This window comes from Oncorhynchus keta, chromosome 17 (assembly GCF_023373465.1).
Source record: "Oncorhynchus keta strain PuntledgeMale-10-30-2019 chromosome 17, Oket_V2, whole genome shotgun sequence".
In the NCBI taxonomy this organism is placed as follows: Eukaryota; Metazoa; Chordata; class Actinopteri; order Salmoniformes; family Salmonidae; genus Oncorhynchus; species Oncorhynchus keta.
Genome location: NC_068437.1, coordinates 52,146,901 through 52,174,567, shown reverse-complemented (window position 1 = coordinate 52,174,567; position 27,667 = coordinate 52,146,901). Strand labels below are relative to the sequence as shown.

The 27,667-nt window shown below is 52.2% G+C and overlaps 1 protein-coding gene across 3 annotated transcripts in view; it reads right to left on the bottom strand.

Annotated features, from left to right (window-relative positions):
• LOC118396073 (FYVE, RhoGEF and PH domain-containing protein 6-like) overlaps window positions 1-24,407 on the bottom strand; it is a 58,822-nt gene extending 34,415 nt beyond the window's left edge. For 2 of the 3 annotated variants that reach the window (XR_008066935.1, XM_052466516.1), the window contains exons 1-3: window positions 23,380-23,525; window positions 20,159-22,481; window positions 15,349-15,487 (exon numbers count right to left, since the gene is read on the bottom strand). Coding sequence is in view for 2 of the 3 variants with exons in the window: in XM_052466516.1 (XP_052322476.1) it covers window positions 15,349-15,487; window positions 20,159-22,481; window positions 23,380-23,404 (2,487 nt within the window). In the remaining variant the exon portion in view is untranslated. Of the gene's footprint in view, window positions 1-15,348; window positions 15,488-20,158; window positions 22,482-23,379; window positions 23,526-24,113 lie in introns of those variants that run through there. The other variant, XM_052466518.1, reaches the window with a different exon arrangement.
• Window positions 24,408-27,667: the final 3,260 nt, after the last annotated feature.

Genomic DNA, 27,667 nt, shown 5'->3' with positions numbered 1-27,667 from the left:
TCCCTCCTCAGTGTCTCACCTCAGTCTCCTCACCTCAGTGTCTCACCTCAGTCTCCTCCTCAGTGTCTCTCCTGTCTCAGTGTCTCACCTCAGTGTCTCTCCTCAGTGTCTCACCTCCCTCTCCTCAGTGTCTCACCTCCCTCTCCTCAGTGTCTCACCTCCCTCTCCTCAGTGTCTCAGTGTCTAACCTCCCTCTCCTCAGTGTCTCACCTCCCTCTCCTCAGTGTCTCACCTCCCTCTCCTCAGTGTCTCACCTCCCTCTCCTCAGTGTCTCACCTCCCTCTCCTCAGTGTCTCACCTCCCTCTCCTCAGTGCTTCTCAGTGTCTCACCTCCCTCTCCTCAGTGTCTCACCTCTCCTCAGTGTCTCACCTCCCTCTCCTCAGTGTCTCACCTCCCTCTCCTCAGTGTCTCACCTCCCCTTCTCAGTGTCTCACCTCCCTCTCCTCAGTGTCTCACCTCCCTCTCTCAGGCCTCAGTGTCTCACCTCCCTCTCCTCAGTGTCTCACCTCCCTCTCCTCAGGCTTCTCAGTGTCTCACCTCCCTCTCCTCAGTGTCTCACCTCCCTCTCCTCAGTGTCTCACCTCCCTCTCCTCAGTGTCTCACCTCCCTCAGGCCTCAGTGTCTCACCTCCCTCTCCTCAGTGTCTCACCTCCCTCTCCTCAGTGTCTCACCTCCCTCTCCTCAGTGTCTCACCAGTCCCTCTCCTCAGTGTCTCACTCCCCTCTCCTCAGTGTCTCTCCTCAGTGTCTCACCTCCCTCTCCTCAGTGTCTCACCTCCCTCTCCTCAGTGTCTCACCTCCCTCTCCTCAGTGTCTCACCTCCCTCTCCTCAGTGTCTCACCTCCCTCTCCTCAGTGTCTCACCTCCCTCTCAGTGTCTCACCTCCCTCTCAGTGTCTCACCTCCCTCTCAGTGTCTCACCTCCCTCTCAGTGTCTCACCTCCCTCTCAGTGTCTCACCTCCCTCTCAGTGTCTCACCTCCCTCTCCTCAGTGTCTCACCTCCCCCTCTCCTCTCCCTCCTCAGTGTCTCACCTCCCTCTCTCAGTGTCCTCCTCCTTCTCAGTGTCTCACCTCCCTCTCCTCAGTGTCTCACCTCCCTCTCTCCTCAGGCTTCTCAGTGTCTCACCTCCCTCTCCTCAGTGTCTCACCTCAGTGTCTCACCTCCTTCTCAGTGTCTCACCTCCCCTCCTCAGTGTCTCACCTCCCTCTCCTCAGTGTCTCACCTCCCCCTCTCCTCAGTGTCTCACCTCCCTCTCCTCAGTGTCTCACCTCCAGTGTCTCACCTCCTCTCCTCAGTGTCTCACCTCCCTCTCCTCAGTGTCTCACCTCCCTCTCCTCAGTGTCTCACCTCCCTCTCCTCAGTGTCTCACCTCCCTCTCCTCAGTGTCTCACCTCCCTCTCCTCAGTGTCTCACCACCCTCTCCTCAGGCTTCTCAGTGTCTCACCTCCCTCTCCTCAGTGTCTCACCTCCCCTCTCCTCAGGCTTCTCAGTGTCTCACCTCCCTCTCCTCAGGTGTCTCACCTCCCCCTCCTCTCCCTCAGTGTCTCACCTCCCTCTCCTCAGTGTCTCACCTCCCTCCCTCCTCAGTGTCTCACCTCTCTGCCTCACCTCAGTGTCTCACCTCCCTCTCCTCAGTGTCTCACCTCAGTGTCTCACCTCCTCACCTCCTCTCCTCAGTGTCTCACCTCCCTCTCCTCAGTGTCTCACCTCCCTCTCCTCAGTGTCTCACCTCCCTCTCCTCAGTGTCTCACCTCCCTCTCAGTGTCCTCAGTGTCTCACCTCCCTCTCCTCAGTGTCTCACCTCCCTCTCCTCAGTGTCTCACCTCCCCTCTCCTCAGTGTCTCACCTCCCTCTCCTCAGTGTCTCACCTCCCTCTCCTCAGTGTCTCACCTCCTCTCCTCAGTGTCCTCCTCTCCTCAGTGTCTCACCTCCCTCTCCTCAGTGTCTCACCTCCCTCTCCTCAGTGTCTCACCTCCCTCTCCTCAGTGTCTCACCTCCCTCCTCAGGCTTCTCAGTGTCTCACCTCTCCTCTCCTCAGTGTCTCACCTCCCTCTCCTCAGTGTCTCACCTCCCTCTCCTCAGTGTCTCACCTCCCTCTCCTCAGTGTCTCACCTCCTCTCCTCAGGCCTCAGTGTCTCACCACCCTCCCTCAGGCTCCTCAGTGTCTCACCTCCCTCTCCTCAGTGTCTCACCTCCCTCTCCTCACCTCCCTCTCCTCAGTGTCTCACCTCCCTCTCCTCAGTGTCTCACCTCCCTCTCCTCAGTGTCTCACCTCCCCTCTCCTCAGTGTCTCACCTCCCTCTCCTCAGTGTCTCACCTCCCTCTCCTCAGTGTCTCACCTCCCTCTCCTCAGTGTCTCACCTCCCTCTCCTCAGTGTCTAACCTCCCTCTCCTCAGTGTCTCACCTCCCTCTCCTCAGTGTCTCACCTCCCTCTCCTCAGTGTCTCACCTCCCTCTCCTCAGTGTCTCACCTCCCTCTCCTCAGTGTCTCACCTCCCTCTCCTCAGTGTCTCACCTCCCTCTCCTCAGTGTCTCACCTCCCTCTCCTCAGTGTCTCACCTCCCTCTCCTCAGTGTCTCACCTCCCTCTCCTCAGGCTTCTCAGTGTCTCACCTCCCTCTCCTCAGTGTCTCACCTCCCTCTCCTCAGTGTCTCACCTCCCTCTCCTCAGTGTCTCACCTCCCTCTCCTCAGTGTCTCACCTCCCTCTCCTCAGTGTCTCACCTCCCTCTCCTCAGTGTCTCACCTCCCTCTCCTCAGTGTCTCACCTCCCTCTCCTCAGTGTCTCACCTCCCTCTCCTCAGTGTCTCACCTCCCTCTCCTCAGTGTCTCACCTCCCTCTCCTCAGTGTCTCACCTCCCTCTCCTCAGTGTCTCACCTCCCTCTCCTCAGTGTCTCACCTCCCTCTCCTCAGTGTCTCACCTCCCTCTCCTCAGTGTCTCACCTCCCTCTCCTCAGTGTCTCACCTCCCTCTCCTCAGTGTCTCACCTCCCTCTCCTCAGTGTCTCACCTCCCTCTCCTCAGTGTCTCACCTCCCTCTCCTCAGTGTCTCACCTCCCTCTCCTCAGTGTCTCACCTCCCTCTCCTCAGTGTCTCACCTCCCTCTCCTCAGTGTCTCACCTCCCTCTCCTCAGTGTCTCACCTCCCTCTCCTCAGGCTTCTCAGTGTCTCACCTCCCTCTCTTCAGTGTCTCACCTCCCTCTCCTCAGGCTTCTCAGTGTCTCACCTCCCTCTCCTCAGTGTCTCACCACCCTCTCCTCAGGCTTCTCAGTGTCTCACCTCCCTCTCCTCAGGCTTCTCACCTCCCTCTCCTCAGGCTTCTCGGTGTCTAACCTCCCTCTCCTCAGTGTCTCACCTCCCTCTCCTCAGGCTTCTCAGTGTCTCACCTCCCTCTCTTCAGGCGTCTCAGTGTCTCACCTCAGTGCCTCACCTCAGTGTCTCACCTCAGTGCCTCACCTCAGTGCCTCACCTCAGTGCCTCACCTCAGTGCCTCACCTCAGTGTCTCACCTCAGTCTCACCTCAGTGTCTCACCTCAGTGCCTCACCTCAGTGTCTCACCTCAGTGCCTCTCCTCAGTGTCTCACCTCAGTGTCTCAGTGTCTCACCTCCCTCTCCTCAGTGTCTCTCCTCAGTGTCTCACCTCAGTGTCTCTCAGTGTCTCACCTCAGTGTCTCTCAGTGTCTCACCTCCCTCTCCTCAGTGTCTCACCTCCCTCTCCTCAGTGTCTCACCTCCCTCTCCTCAGTGTCTCACCTCCCTCTCCTCAGTGTCTCACCTCCCTCTCCTCAGTGTCTCACCTCCCTCTCCTCAGTGTCTCACCTCCCTCTCCTCAGTGTCTCACCTCCCTCTCCTCAGTGTCTCACCTCCCTCTCCTCAGTGTCTCACCTCCCTCTCCTCAGTGTCTCACCTCCCTCTCCTCAGTGTCTCACCTCCCTCTCCTCAGTGTCTCACCTCCCTCTCCTCAGTGTCTCACCTCCCCCTCTCCTCAGTGTCTCACCTCCCTCTCCTCAGTGTCTCACCTCCCTCTCCTCAGTGTCTCACCTCCCTCTCCTCAGTGTCTCACCTCCCTCTCCTCAGTGTCTCACCTCCCTCTCCTCAGTGTCTCACCTCCCTCTCCTCAGTGTCTCACCTCCCTCTCCTCAGTGTCTCACCTCCCTCTCCTCAGTGTCTCACCTCCCTCTCCTCAGTGTCTCACCTCCCTCTCCTCAGTGTCTCACCTCCCTCTCCTCAGTGTCTCACCTCCCTCTCCTCAGTGTCTCACCTCCCTCTCCTCAGTGTCTCACCTCCCTCTCCTCAGTGTCTCACCTCCCTCTCCTCAGTGTCTCACCTCCCTCTCCTCAGTGTCTCACCTCCCTCTCCTCAGTGTCTCACCTCCCTCTCCTCAGTGTCTCACCTCCCTCTCCTCAGTGTCTCACCTCCCTCTCCTCAGTGTCTCACCTCCCTCTCCTCAGTGTCTCACCTCCCTCTCCTCAGTGTCTCACCTCCCTCTCCTCAGTGTCTCACCTCCCTCTCCTCAGTGTCTCACCTCCCTCTCCTCAGGCTTCTCAGTGTCTCACCTCCCTCTCCTCAGTGTCTCACCTCCCTCTCCTCAGTGTCTCACCTCCCTCTCCTCAGTGTCTCACCTCCCTCTCCTCAGTGTCTCACCTCCCTCTCCTCAGTGTCTCACCTCCCTCTCCTCAGTGTCTCACCTCCCTCTCCTCAGTGTCTCACCTCCCTCTCCTCAGTGTCTCACCTCCCTCTCCTCAGTGTCTCACCTCCCTCTCCTCAGTGTCTCACCTCCCTCTCCTCAGTGTCTCACCTCCCTCTCCTCAGTGTCTCACCTCCCTCTCCTCAGGCTTCTCAGTGTCTCACCTCCCTCTCCTCAGTGTCTCACCTCCCTCTCCTCAGTGTCTCACCTCCCTCTCCTCCGTCTTCTCAGTGTCTCACCTCCCTCTCCTCAGTGTCTCACCTCCCTCTCCTCAGTGTCTCACCTCCCTCTCCTCAGTGTCTCACCTCCCTCTCCTCAGTGTCTCACCTCCCTCTCCTCAGTGTCTCACCTCCCTCTCCTCAGTGTCTCACCTCCCTCTCCTCAGTGTCTCACCTCCCTCTCCTCAGTGTCTCACCTCCCTCTCCTCAGTGTCTCACCTCCCTCTCCTCAGTGTCTCACCTCCCTCTCCTCAGTGTCTCACCTCCCTCTCCTCAGTGTCTCACCTCCCTCTCCTCAGTGTCTCACCTCCCTCTCCTCAGTGTCTCACCTCCCTCTCCTCAGTGTCTCACCTCCCTCTCCTCAGTGTCTCACCTCCCTCTCCTCAGTGTCTCACCTCCCTCTCCTCAGTGTCTCACCTCCCTCTCCTCAGTGTCTCACCTCCCTCTCCTCAGTGTCTCACCTCCCTCTCCTCAGTGTCTCACCTCCCTCTCCTCAGTGTCTCACCTCCCTCTCCTCAGTGTCTCACCTCCCTCTCCTCAGTGTCTCACCTCCCTCTCCTCAGTGTCTCACCTCCCTCTCCTCAGGCTTCTCAGTGTCTCACCTCCCTCTCCTCAGTGTCTCACCTCCCTCTCCTCAGTGTCTCACCTCCCTCTCCTCAGTGTCTCACCTCCCTCTCCTCAGTGTCTCACCTCCCTCTCCTCAGTGTCTCACCTCCCTCTCCTCAGTGTCTCACCTCCCTCTCCTCAGTGTCTCACCTCCCTCCTCAGTGTCTCAGTGTCTCACCTCCCTCTCCTCAGTGTCTCACCTCCCTCTCCTCAGGCTTCTCAGTGTCTCACCTCCCTCTCCTCAGTGTCTCACCTCCCTCTCCTCAGTGTCTCACCTCCCTCTCCTCAGTGTCTCACCTCCCTCTCCTCAGTGTCTCACCTCCCTCTCCTCAGTGTCTCACCTCCCTCTCCTCAGTGTCTCACCTCCCCTCCTCAGGCTTCTCAGTGTCTCACCTCCCTCTCCTCAGTGTCTCACCTCCCTCTCCTCAGGCTTCTCAGTGTCTACCCTCCCTCTCTTCAGTGTCTCACCTCCCTCTCCTCAGTGTCTCACCTCCCTCTCCTCAGTGTCTCACCTCCCTCTCCTCAGTGTCTCACCTCCCTCTCCTCAGTGTCTCACCTCCCTCTCCTCAGTGTCTCACCTCCCTCTCCTCAGGCTTCTCAGTGTCTACCCTCCCTCTCTTCAGTGTCTCACCACCCTCTCCTCAGGCTTCTCAGTGTCTAACCTCCCTCTCCTCAGTGTCTCACCTCCCTCTCCTCAGTGTCTCACCTCCCTCTCCTCAGTGTCTCACCTCCCTCTCCTCAGTGTCTCACCTCCCTCTCCTCAGTGTCTCACCTCCCTCTCCTCAGTGTCTCACCTCCCTCTCCTCAGTGTCTCACCTCCCTCTCCTCAGTGTCTCACCTCCCTCTCCTCAGTGTCTCACCTCCCTCTCCTCAGTGTCTCACCTCCCTCTCCTCAGTGTCTCACCTCCCTCTCCTCAGTGTCTCACCTCCCTCTCTCAGTGTCTCACCTCCCTCTCCTCAGTGTCTCACCTCCCTCTCCTCAGTGTCTCACCTCCCTCTCCTCAGTGTCTCACCTCCCTCTCCTCAGTGTCTCACCTCCCTCTCCTCAGTGTCTCACCTCCCTCTCCTCAGGCTTCTCAGTGTCTCACCCTCCCTCTCTTCAGTGTCTCACCACCCTCTCCTCAGTGTCTCACCTCCTCTCCTCAGCTTCTCAGTGTCTCCTCAACCTCCCTCTCCTCAGTGTCTCACCTCCCTCTCCTCAGTGTCTCACCTCCCTCTCCTCAGTGTCTCACCTCCCTCTCCTCAGTGTCTCACCTCCCTCTCCTCAGTGTCTCACCTCCCTCTCCTCAGTGTCTCACCTCCCTCTCCTCAGTGTCTCACCTCCCCTCCCCTCTCCTCAGGCTTCTCAGTGTCTCACCTCCCTCTCCTCAGTGTCTCACCTCCCTCTCCTCAGTGTCTCACCTCCCTCTCCTCAGTGTCTCACCTCCCTCTCCTCAGTGTCTCACCTCCCTCTCCTCAGTGTCTCACCTCCCTCTCCTCAGGCTTCTCAGTGTCTAACCTCCCTCTCCTCAGTGTCTCACCTCCCTCTCCTCAGTGCCTCACCTCCCTCTCCCCACCGTCTCACCTCCCTCTCCCCAGTGTCTCACCTCCCTCTCCTCAGTGTCTCACCTCCCTCTCCTCAGTGTCTCACCTCCCTCTCCTCAGTGTCTCACCTCCCTCTCCTCAGTGTCTCACCTCCCTCTCCTCAGTGTCTCACCTCCCTCTCCTCAGTGTCTCACCTCCCTCTCCTCAGTGTCTCACCTCCCTCTCCTCAGTGTCTCACCTCCCTCTCCTCAGTGTCTCACCTCCCTCTCCTCAGTCTTCTCAGTGTCTCACCTCCCTCTCCTCAGTGTCTCACCTCCCTCTCCTCAGTGTCTCACCTCCCTCTCCTCAGTGTCTCACCTCCCTCTCCTCAGTGTCTCACCTCCCTCTCCTCAGTGTCTCACCTCCCTCTCCTCACTGTCTCACCTCCCTCTCCTCAGTGTCTCACCTCCCTCTCCTCAGTGTCTCACCTCCCTCTCCTCAGTGTCTCACCTCCCTCTCCTCAGTGTCTCACCTCCCTCTCCTCAGTGTCTCACCTCCCTCTCCTCAGTGTCTCACCTCCCTCTCCTCAGTGTCTCACCTCCCTCTCCTCAGTGTCTCACCTCCCTCTCCTCAGTGTCTCACCTCCCTCTCCTCAGTGTCTCACCTCCCTCTCCTCAGTGTCTCACCTCCCTCTCCTCAGTGTCTCACCTCCCTCTCCTCAGTGTCTCACCTCCCTCTCCTCAGTGTCTCACCTCCCTCTCCTCAGTGTCTCACCTCCCTCTCCTCAGTGTCTCACCTCCCTCTCCTCAGTGTCTCACCTCCCTCTCCTCAGTGTCTCACCTCCCTCTCCTCAGGCTTCTCAGTGTCTACCCTCCCTCTCTTCAGTGTCTCACCTCCCTCTCCTCAGTGTCTCACCTCCCTCTCCTCAGTGTCTCACCTCCCTCTCCTCAGTGTCTCACCTCCCTCTCCTCAGTGTCTCACCTCCCTCTCCTCAGTGTCTCACCTCCCTCTCCTCAGGCTTCTCAGTGTCTACCCTCCCTCTCTTCAGTGTCTCACCACCCTCTCCTCAGGCTTCTCAGTGTCTCACCTCCCTCTCCTCAGTGTCTAACCTCCCTCTCCTCAGTGTCTCACCTCCCTCTCCTCAGTGTCTCACCTCCCTCTCCTCAGTGTCTCACCTCCCTCTCCTCAGTGTCTCACCTCCCTCTCCTCAGTGTCTCACCTCCCTCTCCTCAGTGTCTCACCTCCCTCTCCTCAGTGTCTCACCTCCCTCTCCTCAGTGTCTCACCCCCTCTCCTCAGTGTCTCACCTCCCTCTCCTCAGGCTTCTCAGTGTCTACCTCCTCTCCCCTCCCTCTCTTCAGTGTCTCACCTCCCTCTCCTCAGTGTCTCACCTCCCTCTCCTCAGTGTCTCACCTCCCTCTCCTCAGTGTCTCACCTCCCTCTCCTCAGGCTTCTCAGTGTCTACCCTCCCTCTCTTCAGTGTCTCACCACCCTCTCCTCAGGCTTCTCAGTGTCTCACCTCCCTCTCCTCAGTGTCTAACCTCCCTCTCCTCAGTGTCTCACCTCCCTCTCCTCAGTGTCTCACCTCCCTCTCCTCAGTGTCTCACCTCCCTCTCCTCTCCAGTGTCTCACCTCCCTCTCCTCAGTGTCTCCCTCCCTCTCCTCAGTGTCTCCCTCCCTCTCTTCAGTGTCTCACCTCCCTCTCCTCAGTGTCTCACCTCCCTCTCCTCAGTGTCTCACCTCCCTCTCCTCAGTGTCTCACCTCCCTCTCCTCAGTGTCTCACCTCCCTCTCCTCAGTGTCTCACCTCCCTCTCCTCAGGCTTCTCAGTGTCTACCCTCCCTCTCTTCAGTGTCTCACCTCCCCTCTCCTCAGGCTTCTCAGTGTCTCACCTCCCTCTCCTCAGTGTCTCACCTCCCTCTCCTCAGTGTCTCACCTCCCTCTCCTCAGTGTCTCACCTCCCTCTCCTCAGTGTCTCACCTCCCTCTCCTCAGTGTCTCACCTCCCTCTCCTCAGTGTCTCACCTCCCTCTCCTCAGTGTCTCACCTCCCTCTCCTCAGGCTTCTCAGTGTCTACCCTCCCTCTCTTCAGTGTCTCACCACCCTCTCCTCAGTGTCTCACCTCCCTCTCCTCAGGCTTCTCAGTGTCTCACCTCCCTCTCCTCAGTGTCTCACCTCCCTCTCCTCAGTGTCTCACCTCCCTCTCCTCAGTGTCTCACCTCCCTCTCCTCAGTGTCTCACCTCCCTCTCCTCAGTGTCTCACCTCCCTCTCCTCAGTGTCTCACCTCCCTCTCCTCAGTGTCTCACCTCCTCTCCTCAGGCTTCTCAGTGTCTACCCTCCCTCTCTTCAGTGTCTCACCTCCCTCTCCTCAGTGTCTCACCTCCCTCTCCTCAGTGTCTCACCTCCCTCTCCTCAGTGTCTCACCTCCCTCTCCTCAGTGTCTCACCTCCCTCTCCTCAGTGTCTCACCTCCCTCTCCTCAGGCCACCTCTCAGTGTCTCAGTGTCTACCCTCCCTCTCTTCAGTGTCTCACCACCCTCTCCTCAGGCTTCTCAGTGTCTAACCTCCCTCTCCTCAGTGTCTCACCTCCCTCTCCTCAGTGTCTCACCTCCCTCTCCTCAGTGTCTCACCTCCCTCTCCTCAGTGTCTCACCTCCCTCTCCTCAGTGTCTCACCTCCCTCTCCTCAGGCTTCTCAGTGTCTCACCTCCCTCTCCTCAGTGTCTCACCTCCCTCTCCTCAGTGTCTCACCTCAGTGTCTCACCTCCCTCTCCTCAGTGTCTCACCTCCCTCTCCTCAGTGTCTCACCTCCCTCTCCTCAGTGTCTCACCTCCCTCTCCTCAGTGTCTCACCTCCCTCTCCTCAGTGTCTCACCTCCCTCTCCTCAGGCTCCTCAGTGTCTCACCTCAGTGTCTCACCTCCCTCTCCTCAGTGTCTCACCTCCCTCTCCTCAGTGTCTCACCTCCCTCTCCTCAGTGTCTCACCTCCCTCTCCTCAGTGTCTCACCTCCCTCTCCTCAGTGTCTCACCTCCCTCTCCTCAGTGTCTCACCTCCCTCTCCTCAGTGTCTCACCTCCCTCTCCTCAGGCTTCTCAGTGTCTCACCTCCCTCTCCTCAGTGTCTCACCTCCCTCTCCTCAGTGTCTCACCTCCCTCTCCTCAGTGTCTCACCTCCCTCTCCTCAGTGTCTCACCTCCCTCTCCTCAGTGTCTCACCTCCCTCTCCTCAGTGTCTCACCTCCCTCTCCTCAGTCTCACCTCCCTCTCCTCAGTCTCACCTCCCTCTCAGGCTTCTCAGTGTCTCAGTGTCTCCCTCCCTCTCTTCAGTGTCTCACCTCCCTCTCCTCAGTGTCTCACCTCCCTCTCCTCAGTGTCTCACCTCCCTCTCCTCAGTGTCTCACCTCCCTCTCCTCAGTGTCTCACCTCCCTCTCCTCAGTGTCTCACCTCCCTCTCCTCAGTGTCTCACCTCCCTCTCCTCAGTGTCTCACCTCCCTCTCCTCAGTGTCTCACCTCCCTCTCCTCAGTGTCTCACCTCCCTCTCCTCAGTGTCTCACCTCCCTCTCCTCAGTGTCTCACCTCCCTCTCCTCAGTGTCTCACCTCCCTCTCCTCAGTGTCTCACCTCCCTCTCCTCAGGCTTCTCAGTGTCTCACCTCCCTCTCTTCAGTGTCTCACCTCCCTCTCCTCAGTGTCTCACCTCCCTCTCCTCAGTGTCTCACCTCCCTCTCCTCAGTGTCTCACCTCCCTCTCCTCAGTGTCTCACCTCCCTCTCCTCAGTGTCTCACCTCCCTCTCCTCAGTGTCTCACCTCCCTCTCCTCAGGCTTCTCAGTGTCTAACCTCCCTCTCCTCAGTGTCTCACCTCCCTCTCCTCAGTGTCTCACCTCCCTCTCCTCAGTGTCTCACCTCCCTCTCCTCAGTGTCTCACCTCCCTCTCCTCAGTGTCTAACCTCCCTCTCAGTGTCTCACCTCCCTCTCCTCAGTGTCTCACCTCCCTCTCCTCAGTGTCTCACCTCCCTCTCCTCAGTGTCTCACCTCCCTCTCCTCAGTGTCTCACCTCCCTCTCCTCAGTGTCTCACCTCCCTCTCCTCAGTGTCTCACCTCCCTCTCCTCAGTGTCTCACCTCCCTCTCCTCAGTGTCTCACCTCCCTCTCCTCAGTGTCTCACCTCCCTCTCCTCAGGCTTCTCAGTGTCTACCCTCCCTCTCTTCAGTGTCTCACCTCCCTCTCCTCAGTGTCTCACCTCCCTCTCCTCAGTGTCTCACCTCCCTCTCCTCAGTGTCTCACCTCCCTCTCCTCAGTGTCTCACCTCCCTCTCCTCAGTGTCTCACCTCCCTCTCCTCAGGCTTCTCAGTGTCTACCCTCCCTCTCTTCAGTGTCTCACCACCCTCTCCTCAGGCTTCTCAGTGTCTAACCTCCCTCTCCTCAGTGTCTAACCTCCCTCTCCTCAGTGTCTCACCTCCCTCTCCTCAGGCTTCTCAGTGTCTACCCTCCCTCTCTTCAGTGTCTCACCACCCTCTCCTCAGGCTTCTCAGTGTCTAACCTCCCTCTCCTCAGTGTCTCACCTCCCTCTCCTCAGTGTCTCACCTCCCTCTCCTCAGTGTCTCACCTCCCTCTCCTCAGTGTCTCACCTCCCTCTCCTCAGTGTCTCACCTCCCTCTCCTCAGTGTCTCACCTCCCTCTCCTCAGTGTCTCACCTCCCTCTCCTCAGTGTCTCACCTCCCTCTCCTCAGTGTCTCACCTCCCTCTCCTCAGTGTCTCACCTCCCTCTCCTCAGGCTTCTCAGTGTCTACCCTCCCTCTCTTCAGTGTCTCACCTCCCTCTCCTCAGTGTCTCACCTCCCTCTCCTCAGTGTCTCACCTCCCTCTCCTCAGTGTCTCACCTCCCTCTCCTCAGTGTCTCACCTCCCTCTCCTCAGTGTCTCACCTCCCTCTCCTCAGTGTCTCACCTCCCTCTCCTCAGTGTCTCACCTCCCTCTCCTCAGTGTCTCACCTCCCTCTCCTCAGTGTCTCACCTCCCTCTCCTCAGGCTTCTCAGTGTCTACCCTCCCTCTCTTCAGTGTCTCACCTCCCTCTCCTCAGTGTCTCACCTCCCCTCCCTCTCCTCAGTGTCTCACCTCCCTCTCCTCAGTGTCTCACCTCCCTCTCCTCAGTGTCTCACCTCCCTCTCCTCAGTGTCTCACCTCCCTCTCCTCAGTGTCTCACCTCCCTCTCCTCAGTGTCTCACCTCCCTCTCCTCAGTGTCTCACCTCCCTCTCCTCAGTGTCTCACCTCCCTCTCCTCAGTGTCTCACCTCCCTCTCCTCAGGCTTCTCAGTGTCTACCCTCCCTCTCTCTCAGTGTCTCACCTCCCTCTCCTCAGTGTCTCACCTCCCTCTCCTCAGTGTCTCACCTCCCTCTCCTCAGTGTCTCACCTCCCTCTCCTCAGGCTTCTCAGTGTCTACCCTCCCTCTCTTCAGTGTCTCACCACCCTCTCCTCAGGCTTCTCAGTGTCTAACCTCCCTCTCCTCAGTGTCTAACCTCCCTCTCCTCAGTGTCTCACCTCCCTCTCCTCAGTGTCTCACCTCCCTCTCCTCAGTGTCTCACCTCCCTCTCCTCAGTGTCTCACCTCCCTCTCCTCAGTGTCTCACCTCCCTCTCCTCAGTGTCTCACCTCCCTCTCCTCAGTGTCTCACCTCCCTCTCCTCAGTGTCTCACCTCCCTCCCTCCTCAGTGTCTCACCTCCCTCTCCTCAGTGTCTCACCTCCCTCACCTCCTCAGTGTCTCACCTCCCTCTCCTCAGTGTCTCACCTCCCTCTCCTCAGTGTCTCACCTCTCCCTCTCCTCAGTGTCTCACCTCCCTCTCCTCAGGTCTCAGTGTCTCACCTCCCTCTCCTCAGTGTCTCACCTCCCTCTCCTCAGTGTCTCACCTCCCTCTCCTCAGTGTCTCACCTCCTCTCCTCAGTGTCTCACCTCCCTCTCCTCAGTGTCTCACCTCCCTCTCCTCAGTGTCTCACCTCCCTCTCCTCAGTGTCTCACCTCCCTCTCCTCAGTGTCTCACTCCTCCCTCTCCTCAGGCTTCTCAGTGTCTCACCCTCCCTCTCTTCAGTGTCTCACCACCCTCTCCTCAGGCTTCTCAGTGTCTCACCTCCCTCTCCTCAGTGTCTCACCTCCTCTCCTCAGTGTCTCACCTCCCTCTCCTCAGTGTCTCACCTCCCTCTCCTCAGTGTCTCACCTCCCTCTCCTCAGTGTCTCACCTCCCTCTCCTCAGTGTCTCACCTCCCTCTCCTCAGTGTCTCACCTCCCTCTCCTCAGTGTCTCACCTCCCTCTCCTCAGTGTCTCACCTCCCTCTCCTCAGTGTCTCACCTCCCTCTCCTCAGTGTCTCACCTCCCTCTCCTCAGTGTCTCACCTCCCTCTCCTCAGTGCTCTCTCAGTGTCTCACCTCCCTCTCCTCAGTGTCTCACCTCCCTCTCCTCAGTGTCTCACCTCCCTCTCCTCAGTGTCTTCTCAGTGTCTCACCTCCTCCTCTCCTCAGTGTCTCACCTCCCTCTCCTCAGTGTCTCACCTCCCTCTCCTCAGTGTCTCACCTCCCTCTCCTCAGTGTCTCACCTCCCTCTCCTCAGTGTCTCACCTCAGTGTCTCTCCTCAGTGTCTCTCCTCAGTGTCTCTCCTCAGTGTCTCACCTCCCTCTCCTCAGTGTCTCACCCCCCTCTCCTCAGTGTCTCACCTCCCTCTCCTCAGTGTCTCACCTCCCTCTCCTCAGTGTCTCACCTCCCTCTCCTCAGTGTCTCACCTCCCTCTCCTCAGTGTCTCACCTCCCTCTCCTCAGTGTCTCACCTCCCTCTCCTCAGTGTCTCACCTCCCTCTCCTCAGTGTCTCACCTCCCTCTCCTCAGTGTCTCACCTCCCTCTCCTCAGTGTCTCACCTCCCTCTCCTCAGTGTCTCACCTCCCTCTCCTCAGTGTCTCACCTCCCTCTCCTCAGTGTCTCCTCCTCTCCTCAGTGTCTCACCTCCCTCTCCTCAGTGTCTCACCTCCCTCTCTCAGTGTCTCACCTCCCTCTCCTCAGTGTCTCACCTCCCTCTCCTCAGTGTCTCACCTCCCTCTCCTCAGTGTCTCACCTCCCTCTCCTCAGTGTCTCACCTCCCTCTCCTCAGTGTCTCACCTCCCTCTCCTCAGTGTCTCACCTCCCTCTCCTCTCTCAGTGTCTCACCTCCCTCTCCTCAGTGTCTCACCTCCCTCTCCTCAGTGTCTCACCTCCCTCTCTCAGTGTCTCACCTCCCTCTCCTCAGTGTCTCACCTCCCTCTCCTCAGTGTCTCACCTCCCTCTCCTCAGTGTCTCACCTCCCTCTCCTCAGTGTCTCACCTCCCTCTCCTCAGTGTCTCACCCCCTCTCAGTCTCACCTCCCTCTCCTCAGTGTCTCACCTCCCTCTCCTCAGTGTCTCACCTCCCCTCTCAGGCTTCTCAGTGTCTCACCTCCCTCTCCTCAGTGTCTCACCACCCTCTCCTCAGGCTTCTCAGTGTCTCACCTCCTCTCCTCAGTGTCTCACCTCCTCTCCTCAGTGTCTCACCTCCCTCTCCTCAGTGTCTCACCTCCTCTCCTCAGTGTCTCACCTCCCCTCTCCTCAGTGTCTCACCTCAGTGTCTCTCCTCAGTGTCTCACCTCCCTCTCCTCAGTGTCTCACCTCCCTCTCCTCAGTGTCTCACCTCCCTCTCCTCAGTGTCTCACCTCCCTCTCCTCAGTGTCTCACCTCCCTCTCCTCAGTGTCTCACCTCCCTCTCCTCAGTGTCTCACCTCCCTCTCCTCAGTGTCTCACCTCCCTCTCCTCAGTGTCTCACCTCCCTCTCCGCAGTGTCTCACCTCCCTCTCCTCAGTGTCTCACCTCCCTCTCCTCAGGCTTCTCAGTGTCTCACCTCCCTCTCTTCAGTGTCTCACCACCCTCTCCTCATGCTTCTCAGTGTCTCACCTCCCTCTCCTCAGTGTCTCACCTCCCTCTCCTCAGGCTTCTCAGTGTCTAACCTCCCTCTCCTCAGTGTCTCATCACCCTCTCCTCAGGCTTCTCAGTGTCTCACCTCCCTCTCTTCAGGCGTCTCAGTATCTCACCTCAGTGTCTCACCTCAGTGTCTCACCTCAGTGTCTCTCCTCAGTGTCTCTCCTCAGTGTCTCTCCTCAGTGTCTCACCTCAGTGTCTCTCCTCAGTGTCTCACCTCCCTCTCCTCAGGCTTCTCAGTGTCTCCCCTCCCTCTCCTCAGTGTCTCACCTCCCTCTCCTCAGTGTCTCACCTCCCTCTCCTCAGTGTCTCACCTCCCTCTCCTCAGTGTCTCACCTCCCTCTCCTCAGTGTCTCACCTCCCTCTCCTCAGTGTCTCACCTCCCTCTCCTCAGGCTTCTCAGGTTCTCCTTTGCTAGAGGAGGAACTCTCATCATCCTCGTCATCTGAACTCTGAACCATGACGTCTTCATCTGACGGACCTTCATCTAGCGGGCCAACGTCCTCATCTATAGAACTCCTGTTGGAACAAGAGATGATCAGTAGGAACAGACACACACACACACACACACACACACACACACACACAGAAACATCCTGAAACTCACAGTCTCACACCTATGGGAAAGAAGAGGTGGGAAGACAGAGTGTAACCTTAAAGTGTATAAATGTGAAAGAGGGAGAGAAGGGAACTGGGGAGGTGAGGTTAGTAACAAAGTGAGATTAGTAAAATGCCTGAGTATGGATATAATTTATCATGGAGGGGGGTTCTTTTTAACTGAAGAATCCTCATCATGTCCAGTAGTTTTCCACCATGTCCTGCAGTGACCACACAGTGCACATATTAAATAGAGACTGACCAGGGACAACACATTTCACTATTCAATCCTTCACACACACACACACACACACACACACACACACACACACACACACACACACACACACACACACACACACACACACACACACACACACACACACACACACACACACACACACACACACACACTAAAAGATCAAGACAAAAAGCAATGCATTGGGCCAGCTGAGGGGGTTTGGCTAGATGCCACCTCTGCTGCCAACGCAAACATAACAAAGGACTCTGTCCCAAACCAGTCACTCCTCCCTACTCCTGGCTGCTTGAACTTGAGGAAATGAAAGGTTTGGATAGGTGTAAGCCACAGGTCAACCCAAACATTAGAAAGCCCCGGTTCCAAACCGGTAACCCTACCCTAATCCTAACCCCTAGCAAAAGGCTCGGCAGAACTGTTGATAGGATTTGTTTAGAACTGGGCCACAGCAAATGGCTACCTGATGTAGTCTTCTCTGTGAATACTGAGGCAATATACCCTGTTTACAGTAGAGATGCTTCTATGGCTGTTTTGTGGAAGTGAGCAGCACTGACTTAAACACTGAGCCACTGGTTCAAGGCACAGAACACAGTAAACATTTTTCAAACGCCAACTGATTTTTAGACCATTTTCAGTGCCGGTCGTACCGATGACACTGATACCAGATAAAGTCTGCACAGAATAGACCTAGACGGTAAAATGGCCACAACAAACCTCTAAAAGAGCGAGACAGTGATGCAAGACAATAGTCTCTAAGTAACTGTCAACAAAAAAATGTAAATGTACTGAAATGTTGCTTATGTTTCTGAGGGAAGGGTCATCAAACAAACATCCCTCATTACACTGAACTCACTGCAGCTGGATATTTTGGTGAATCTCTGAAAGATGTGTCACTCCCCAACATGCTTCAGTGCCAATCTAGTGCCAACTCACCAGACTGGAGTTTCCATTAACACTACATACTAAGCATACTTCCCCTTAGTCTGTCATGACTCAGAATCACTCCTACAAAGCCGCGCTTTTCAGGTGATATTTTTCACCTGAAGACTTTGATTTATTGAGATACGACCCCCCTTTTGTATGGAACTACTGTACATGAGACATACAAGAATGTATATAACCGGTCTTTTTACTGTTGATTAATTTCTTTACCTACCTATTGTTCACCTAATACCTTTTTTTGCACTATTGGTTAGAGCCTGTAAGTAAGCATTTCACTGTAAGGTCTACTATACCTGTTGTATTCAGCATTTCACTGTGAGGTCTACCTACACCTGTTGTATTCAGCATTTCACTGTGAGGTCTACTACACCTGTTGTATTCAGCATTTCACTGTGAGGTCTACCTACACCTGTTGTATTCAGCATTTCACTGTGAGGTCTACTACACCTGTTGTATTCAGCATTTCACTGTGAGGTCTACTACACCTGTTGTATTCAGCATTTCACTGTAAGGTCTACTACACCTGTTGTATTCAGCATTTCACTGTGAGGTCTACCTACACCTGTTGTATTCAGCATTTCACTGTAAGGTCTACTACACCTGTTGTATTCAGCATTTCACTGTAAGGTCTACTACACCTGTTGTATTCAGCATTTCACTGTGAGGTCTACTACACCTGTTGTATTCAGCATTTCACTGTGAGGTCTACCTACACCTGTTGTATTCAGCATTTCACTGTGAGGTCTACCTACACCTGTTGTATTCAGCATTTCACTGTGAGGTCTACCTACACCTGTTGTATTCAGCATTTCACTGTGAGGTCTACCTACACCTGTTGTATTCAGCATTTCACTGTGAGGTCTACTACACCTGTTGTATTCAGCATTTCACTGTAAGGTCTACTACACCTGTTGTATTCAGCATTTCACTGTGAGGTCTACCTACACCTGTTGTATTCAGCATTTCACTGTGAGGTCTACTACACCTGTTGTATTCAGCATTTCACTGTAAGGTCTACTACACCTGTTGTATTCAGCATTTCACTGTGAGGTCTACTACACCTGTTGTATTCAACATTTCACTGTGAGGTCTACTACACCTGTTGTATTCAGCATTTCACTGTAAGGTCTACTACACCTTTTGTATTCAGCATTTCACTGTAAGGTCTACTACACCTGTTGTATTCAGCATTTCACTGTGAGGTCTACTACACCTGTTGTATTCAGCATTTCACTGTGAGGTCTACTACACCTGTTGTATTCAGCATTTCACTGTAAGGTCTACTATACCTGTTGTATTCAGCATTTCACTGTGAGGTCTACTACACCTGTTGTATTCAGCATTTCACTGTGAGGTCTACTACACCTGTTGTATTCAGCATTTCACTGTAAGGTCTACTATACCTGTTGAATTCAGCATTTCACTGTAAGGTCTACTATACCTGTTGTATTCAGCATTTCACTGTAAGGTCTACTACACCTGTTGTATTCAGCATTTCACTGTGAGGTCTACTACACCTGTTGTATTCAGCATTTCACTGTAAGGTCTACTATACCTGTTGTATTCAGCATTTCACTGTAAGGTCTACTACACCTGTTGTATGTATTCAGTTGATTTTTCACTGTAAGGTCTACTGTAGACATACCTGTACCAGTCTGTATTCAGGCATTTCACAAGCATTTCACTGTGAGACAGAACCAGTCTACCAGTCTGTCTCCCAGCACACAAGACTAATGAATTGTATGCTGCTGAGACAGCATTCAGTACCAGTCTGTCTCCCCAGGTCTACTATACCCTGTGCTGTACCAGTCAGCAGTCTTTCACTGTAATGGTCTACTACACCTACCAGTCTGTATTCAGCAAGAAGAATTTCACTGTACAGGTCTACTACACCTGTTGTATTCAGCATTTCACTGTAAGGTCTACTACACCTGTTGTATTCAGAACCATTTCACTGTCTAAGGAATACTACACCAGTGCTGCTGAGACAGAATTCGGTACCATTTCCCCAGGCAACAAGGTCTACTACACCTGTTGTAGACAGAACCATTTCAGTCTGTCCCCAGGTCTACTACACCAGTGCTGCTGTATTCAGTACCATTTCACAAGAATAAGGTCTACTGAGACACCTGTCTGTATCCCCAGGCAGCATTTCACTGTGAGAGGTCTACTACACCTGTCTGTATCCCCAGCATTTCTCTGTACCAGTCTGTCTCCCCAGGCTACAAGAAGAATGTTGTAGTTGCTGAGACAGAACCAGTCAGTACCAGTCTGTCTCCCCAGGCAAAGAAAATGTTGAGTTTGAGACAGAATTAACCAGTGTCTCCCAGGCAACAAGAAGAATGAAAGGTGTGCTGCTGAGACAGAACCAGTCAGTACCAGTCTGTCTCCCCAGGCAACAAGAAGAATGAATACCTCTCAGTGCTGCTGAGACAGAACCAGTCAGTACCAGTCTGTCTCCCCAGGCAACAAGAAGAATGACTACCTCTCAGTGCTGCTGAGACAGAACCAGTCAGTACCAGTCTGTCTCCCCAGGCAACAAGAAGAATGAATACCTCTCAGTGCTGCTGAGACAGAACCAGTCAGTACCAGTCTGTCTCCCCAGGCAACAAGAAGAATGACTACCTCTCAGTGCTGCTGAGACAGAACCAGTCAGTACCAGTCTGTCTCCCCAGGCAACAAGAAGAATGACTACCTCTCAGTGCTGCTGAGACAGAACCAGTCAGTACCAGTCTGTCGCCCTAGGCAACAAGAAGAATGAGTACCTCTCAGTGCTGCTGAGACAGAACCAGTCAGTACCAGTCTGTCGCCCTAGGCAACAAGAAGAATGAATACCTCTCAGTGCTGCTGAGACAGAACCAGTCAGTACCAGTCTGTCTCCCCAGGCAACAAGAAGAATGACTACCTCTCAGTGCTGCTGAGACAGAACCAGTCAGTACCAGTCTGTCTCCCCAGGCAACAAGAAGAATGACTACCTCTCAGTGCTGCTGAGACAGAACCAGTCAGTACCAGTCTGTCTCCCCAGGCAACAAGAAGAATGAATACCTCTCAGTGCTGCTGAGACAGAACCAGTCAGTACCAGTCTGTCTCCCCAGGCAACAAGAAGAATGACTACCTCTCAGTGCTGCTGAGACAGAACCAGTCAGTACCAGTCTGTCTCCCCAGGCAACAAGAAGAATGACTACCTCTCAGTGCTGCTGAGACAGAACCAGTCAGTACCAGTCTGTCTCCCCAGGCAACAAGAAGAATGACTACCTCTCAGTGCTGCTGAGACAGAACCAGTCAGTACCAGTCTGTCTCCCCAGGCAACAAGAAGAATGAATACCTCTCAGTGCTGCTGAGACAGAACCAGTCAGTACCAGTCTGTCTCCCCAGGCAACAAGAAGAATGACTACCTCTCAGTGCTGCTGTGTTCACTGTGTCTCTTCAGGGGATGGTACGGCTCCTGTTCCTCATAGATATCGGCATCATCATACAGGTGATTGTGGCACTCTGACTGGTCCGGAGGTGTACCCACCCCCAGCTCACTCCCCCGTAATCCCAGTCCAACAGGCTGGATAAAATACTCAGGTATGGCCTCGTAATAGGGAACATTTTCATACTCCACAGCCTGCTCCGCTCCGGGGTAGTGGATCTCATCCCCGTCCACGCTCTGCTCCGCCCCAACCCCAACCACCCCCAGCTGGGGACAGGAGAACTTGCGTGCATCCCCCACCCGAATGCCCAGACGTTCCTGGAAACAGACGCCACGGTCTTGGAATACATCATCCTCATATTGTTCTGCCTCAGCTGCAGTGGTGTCTAGAGACTGGCCTCCCTTGGTTAGCAGCTTGGGCAGCCTCTTGACAGAGAGTTTCAGATCAAGAAGCCTCCGAAAAGAGTTCCATTTCTGTCCCTCAGAGGGGGTCAGGTCGGCAGAGGAGAAGGACTTGGCCTTCTGTTTCCCCCGGCTGGAGCGAGAGGGCCTGGATGGTGACAGTGTTTCATCTGTTGGCAGGCTGCCCTTTGTCTGTGTGTTGTCTGTGCTCCTCTTACGGGATACAGGAGACACCAGCGTCTGAAAGATTCTGTTCCTTTTTGGTTTATCCTCTCCTGGGGTTGCAGGGAGCTTTCTCATAGCTTTCGTGGCCTTGGTGAGGGCACCTCCATCATCGTCACTATCGGAAGTCTTTCGTTCCTCCACTTCTCTCTCTTCTGACAGTTCATTCTTCAGTACCCACGCTTCTGGGGAGCTGCGTCTCTGCAGTTTCTTGGGGAAGCCGGCCATCTTGTTTTGAGCACTCGCGTTTTCTTTGTAACTCCCAGTGGTTATTAAGGTGAGGGGAAAGTGGCAGTTGGAGCTGAGCTCCAGCTGGTTGGAAAGACTGGTTGCGAGAGGATGACAACTAATCTTATCATGGATCTCCTCTTCATTCCTCCCTTCCTCCTCCTCTTCCTTGTCCACTGAACACTCCAGTTCACAGACACCGTCATCCACCCATCTCAGCTCTTCCTCCTCTATATCCTGAGGGAGGTGCAGAGGGGAGGAGGTGGGGAGGAGGTGCTGAGAGGAGGTGGCAGAGGAGGTTGGTGCTGCTCTCTCAGGTTCAGAAAGAAAGGCTTCCTTTCTGGGAGGGGGAGCAGGAACAGGTGGCAGGCCGGGTGTCCTGGAGGATGGGAGACCCTCCCAGCTATCATTTGTACTGGCAGGACTTTCTGGGATGTTGTGTGCCTGAGTAGCAGGTGCGTTGACAGACAGAGATGGGCTGCTTTTCCTCTCCAGTGACACCTTTCTGACAGTCATTTCCCTCCCTTGCCTCCCCTCCTCTGGGACTTCCTGTCCAACCAGAACAGACTTCCTGGGTTTCCGTGGTACGGGGACAGGGAGGGGCTTCCTAGGGGCAGCTGGGTTCTGATTGGATGTGCCAGTGTCTCTGCCAATCCCTGTGGAGCTGGTGGGATCTTCCTGTTCTCCGTGACCAATGGCATTAGAGGAGGTGGTGACGACGTTACCGTTGGCTTCATTGCTATGCGTTCTCTGAGGAAGAGGGCGCTTTATGTCAGGGCGTGATGATGGCGTCACAATGTCCGAGTTGAGGTTCTGTTTCGGGTTTAAGAGGTGGTTATTGGTGGACAGCAACACAACCTGTACGCAATTGTCTGGTAGAGCGTTGTTGACTGTTCTCCTCTTGTTGTTGTTGACCCCTTTGTTCTCTCCAAATCGAGATCTGAGAACAGGCTTTATTCTAGATTCCTCCGTTTTGCAATTGTTATGCAATGTTTTCAAGTCTTTAGGAATTGTGTTAATCACTGTGTCCGTTGTGATACTGTTCCTAACACACAGACAGTTCTTCTGGCTACACAGACAGATAGGAATAATATTATCCCAATCAGGTATTGTATTCCTGGACTTCAGAAGACCTATACTTGTAGACATCTCTGATGGTCTCTGAGAATAAGTCTGATGGTGATGGACAGTCTTTGAGGAAAGAGGTTTGTACTCCATAGTGGCGGTGAGGCAAGGTTTGGGTAGGCATGGTGGTTTGGACTCCACAGAAGTGGTGAGGAATGGTTTAGGTAGGCATGGTGGTTTAGGGGCCAGAGCTGGTTTAACCGTCTTTGGTGAACAGAGGGAAGCCTGAAAATGGCCATCTCTTTTGGGGGTCAAGGAGGGGGAGGGCCCTGGCCTCTGTGGCTGGGCATTCTTTGGTTTGGGGGCAACTGGTGGTTTCTGCATGCCTGGAGAGAGCGAGAGAGAGAGAGAGCGAGAGAGTGAGGGAGAGAGCGAGAGAGCGAGCGAGTGAGGGAGAGAGCGAGTGAGGGAGGGAGAGGGAAAGAGGGAGAGAGCGAGTGAGGGAGAGAGAGAGAGAGTGAGAGAGTGAGCGAGCGAGAGAGAGTGAGCGAGTGAGCGAGAGAGCGAGTGAGGGAGAGAGAGGGCGAGTGAGAACAAGTGAGGGAGAGAGAGAGAGCGAGTGAGCGAGTGAGAGGGCGAGCGAGAGAGAGAGAGAGCGAGTGAGGGAGAGAGAGGGCGAGTGAGGGAGAGAGAGAGAGAACAAGTGAGGGAGAGAGAGAGAGAGAGAGAGAGAGAGAGAGAGAGAGAGAGAGCGAGTGAGCGAGAGAGAGTGCGAGCGAGAGAGAGAGAGCGAGAGAGTGCGAGCGAGAGAGGGCGAGTGAGGGAGAGAGAGAACAAGTGAGGGAGAGAGAGAGAGCAAGTGAGCGAGAGAGAGAGAGAGCAAGTGAGCGAGAGAGAGCGAGAGCAAGTGAGCGAGAGAGAGCGAGAGCAAGTGAGCGAGAGAGAGCGAGAGCAAGTTAGCGAGAGAGAGCAAGAGCAAGTTAGCGAGAGAGAGCAAGAGCAAGTTAGCGAGAGAGAGCAAGAGCAAGTTAGCGAGAGAGAGCAAGAGCAAGTGAGAGAGAGAGAGAGAGAGAGAGCAAGAGCAAGAGCAAGAGCAAGAGAGCAAGAGCAAGTGAGAGAGAGAGCAAGAGCAAGTGAGAGAGAGAGCAAGAGCAAGTGAGAGAGAGAGAGAGAGAATGAACAGGTGTTAGAAAGTGGCACCATCATCAAGACATCAAGCTCATAAATGAAAGTAAAAAAAGGTCAAATTCTCAAGATTATTCAAGTATAAGAAAATACTGATACTGTAAAATAAGAATCCATTAAACATTGAAATGTTCTGAAAAGGCAGACAGATGCTGGGTGAAAGAGGAGAAAAGGGTCAGTCCTGTTGTAAAGGTTGACGGGTTTTTGTGTGCGTGTCCTGTTGATCAAGTAGGCCCTTCACCAAGTACCACAACACCACTCAGTGGGTTTGAAATACCAGGCATATCACATGACTGTTGTTTTCCACACACACACACACACACACACCTCAACAGTACATCATATTAATGGTCCAGCCAACAAAGCGGCGGTGGGAATTACTAGGAGTGGGAGTATGGAGCTGATGCCAGGTCGTGTGACCGCTGAGTGGTCACGTAGACAGAGTAACTGTCTCCCAATGCTCTACCCTAAAGGTGCACTTGCTCACTTTTCTTCATGGATTTAAAAGAAACTGACTGGTGTAAGAAATATGGTGGAAATTCCCTCTTGTCTAGATCCATTCTTAGGTCAATTTGACCAATCCAATGCTCCAGGCACGACGACAATAAACACTAGACTTGTGTATCGGAGCCACCAAACAGCTCCAATTATGACTTTATACCAAATAAAATAGATTTGAATCCCAAATGTAGCATTGTTTAACTAACAATCTTAAACTAATATTTATAGTAAAGTCTATTCTCTACACAGGTAAATGAAGCTTGCTTTACAAATTCGACAACCCAAACGACATCGATTGACACTTCTCATCAACTTTGTGCCAGTCAACAAACCTGCGCTCATGACGATGATTCCTGCCGCACAATCACACTCCTCCCGGCTTCTCCAAATCGTTCAACTCAACCCAGGGAAACCGCTGGCTTTCTTCATTCTTCCTTGAGACCCATTGTCAACACTCAAGTGTGGCGTCAAAACGGTGTAATTAATCTTGCGATCTACCCTTTAAAGATGAAGTTATATTACCACATTTGATCTTGAACTGGCAACAGTCGCGATGCACTGATCCACCCCGATGTTTTGAACTGAGATGAGTTTATTGCTGGACATTCACACAATGTCCACTAGGGGTCTCTCAAAGCACCAATCAGCACTTGATACAGTAACTAAATGTTGTCCCGCCCTTGTTTCTGTTATGAAGCTGAGTGATTGGGCTGAAGAAGTGAAACTACTCACAAATTCAGACAACTATGGATGCGAAGACTGACCGTCCATGAGATCACAATTCTAGTCTTAACCGTGTTTTGAGGATATATATTGTTTCTTTACATTTACTTCGTTTACAAACATTGGTGTAAAACCAGCTTATATTTTTGGTTCTGATGGGGTAGGACAGTTGAACTTAGATCACGAGGCATTTTTCTAAGTTATATTCGTCAAGAATCCATGGGTACATATCCTTCATTTAAGTCCAAAAAAATGTATGTAGCAGGCAAACCTATACATAAAGTCATTTTTGCTCGTTTATTTAATATACCAACTTTTCCAAATAGTGGAGGTAGTCAAATCTCGTTTTTTAAATTTAATTTTTATAGAGTTTCACCGAAAAGGAAACTATTTGTCATTGATATTCAAATTCAGGTCTCAGAAAAAGAACGTAGAACTACAACAGTTAGTTGAATTAGTCTAAATATATGATCATTAGCAGATGGTTTGGAGGGCTCTCAGATATGAATCTTTATATAGCCTATAACCTACAGTTACAGTGCCTTCCGAAAGTATTCACACCTTTTGACTTTGTTGTGTTACAGCCTGAATATAAAATTGATCACATTGACATTTTGTGTCATTGGCTTATACACAACAGCCCATAATGTCAAAGTGGAATTATGTTTTTAGAATTTTTTTACCAATTCATTCAAAATGAAAAGCTGAAATGTCTTGAGTCAATAAGTATTCAACCCCTTTTTTGAGTCTAAATACATTCAGGAGTAAAAATGATTGAACCACAAACACGACAGAGATTTTCCAACGCCTCACAAAGAAGGACACCTATTGTAGACCGGGGAAAATTAAAAATGTAAAAAGCAGACATTGAATATCCCTTTGAGCATGGTGAAGTTATTAATGACTCTTTGGATGGTGTATCAATACACCCAGTCACTACAAAGATACGGGCGTCCTTCCTAACTCAGATGCCGGAGAGGAAGGAAACCACTCGGGGATTTCACCATGAGGCCAATGTTCACTTTAAAACAGTTACAGAGTTTAATGGTTGTGATAGGAGAAAACTGAGGATGGATCAACAACATGGTAGTTGCTCCACAATACTAACCTAAATGACAGAGTGAAAAGAAGGAAGCCTGTACAGAAAACAAATCAAAACATGCATCCTGTTTGCAACAAGGCACTAAAAGGTAAAACTGCAAAAAAATGGCAAAGGAATTAACTTTATGTCCTGAATACAAAACATTATGTTTGTAGCAAATCCAACACAACACATCACATCACTGAGTACCACTCTTCATATTTTCAAGCATGATGGTGGCTGCATCATGTTATGGGCATGCTTGTCATCGGCAAGGACTAGAGAGCTAAGCACAGGAAAAATCCTAAAGGAACGCCGTGTTCAGTCTGCTTTCCAACAGACACTGGGAAACAAATTCACCTTTCATTAGGACAATATACTAAAACACAAGGTATACACTGGAGTTGCTTACCAAGAAGACAGTGAATGTTCCTGAGTGGCCTAGTTGCAGTTTTGACTTAAATCAGCTTGAAAATGTATGGCAAGGCATGAAAATGGCTGTCTATCAAAGGTCAAAAACCAACTTCAATTTAAAAAAATTAAATAATATGCAATTATTGTACAATCCAGGTGTGGAAAGCTCTTAGAGATTTACCCAGAAAGATTCACAGCTGTAATCGCTGCCAAATGTGATTCTAACATGCATTGACTCAGGATTGTGAATACATATGTAAATGAGATATTGTTGTATTTCAATTTCAATCAATTTGATCACATTTCTAAAAACATATTTTCACTTTGTCATTATGGGATATTGTGTGTAAATGGGTGAGCAACATTTTTTTATTTAATTTAAAACCCACTTTGAATTCAGGCTGTAACATAACAAAATGTTGAATAAGTCCAAGAGGTACGAATACTTTCTGAAGGCACTGTAACTTAGATGAGGGACAAAGAATCACCTCAACATTAGAGTAGATCACTTTAGCAGCTTCAAAATGACTGACGCAGACATTTTCACAAGGCTGTACAGGAACACTTTACACATAGTTCTTCTTCATGTGTAGTACCTTTGTGATTATTTACATTTAGCAGCAAATGTTGCATGGGTCTTTGTAAATGGCTTTATAATTGCATAATAATGGCATTATTACAATGCGTAATAACAATAATACAACGAACAGTCACTATTCCTCTTGTGTACAGTCGTTATAAAAACTCTCAGCTCATTGCTATGCAATTCAAGTTTTTATTAAGTGTCGACAGGAAACTAAACGTTTAAAAAATAAAAAAACTACCGTCTTGAATCAACTACAGCCAAGCTAAGTGGAAAATCATGTCAGTTTGTATTGGGAGTAAACTAAGCCATTTAAAGATGGTAAAGAGTGTGTTTGAAACAAGAACAGATGGACAAAGAGTTTCAAAGTTTTTTTTGCTAAGCATCCAACTTGCTGTTTGCATGTATGCAAATGGGTTTTAATGAGTCTGCAGTGTTGTCAGGTATCATAATATGAATTGTAGTGTTCTACCTTTTCAGTGGCATGTTGAAAGAGTCATACAGTAGTTGAGCATCACAACTTATTTATACTTCTCTGTACAGAATATCATTGATTGGTTGGTTTGACTTGATTATCTACACCTGGGGTATGTTCAGGAGAATGGACATTTACAGAATGTTCCGATAGAAATGTATTGTGTAGATCAAATATGACTATCAGATAGACTGGAATAGAATAGGAGATTGTGTTTGCTCTATTCGTCCTATTTCTATCTGCAACATGCAGTTCCTGCTTGCAGCCCTGCCTTTAGTTGAAGGCAACCAATCCAATAATTTCTGTTCCAGATACAACCCTCCCTTTAGTCGAAGGCAACCAATCCAATCGTTTCTGCTCCAGATACAACCCACCCTTTAGTCGAAGGCAACCAATCCAATCGTTTCTGTTCCAGATACAACCCACCCATTAGTTAAAATCTGTATTCAAATATATATCTTTTTTTTTTGTTTTTGTAGTTGCTTTCACAGATCTGTTTTCAAAAAGTAAAACAAAAATGTTTTTAACTTTCTTAGATCTATTCTCAAATGCCTTTTCTGGGATCTGTATTCAAATAATTGTAGTCACCTCCAAAGTAACTATAGTTACA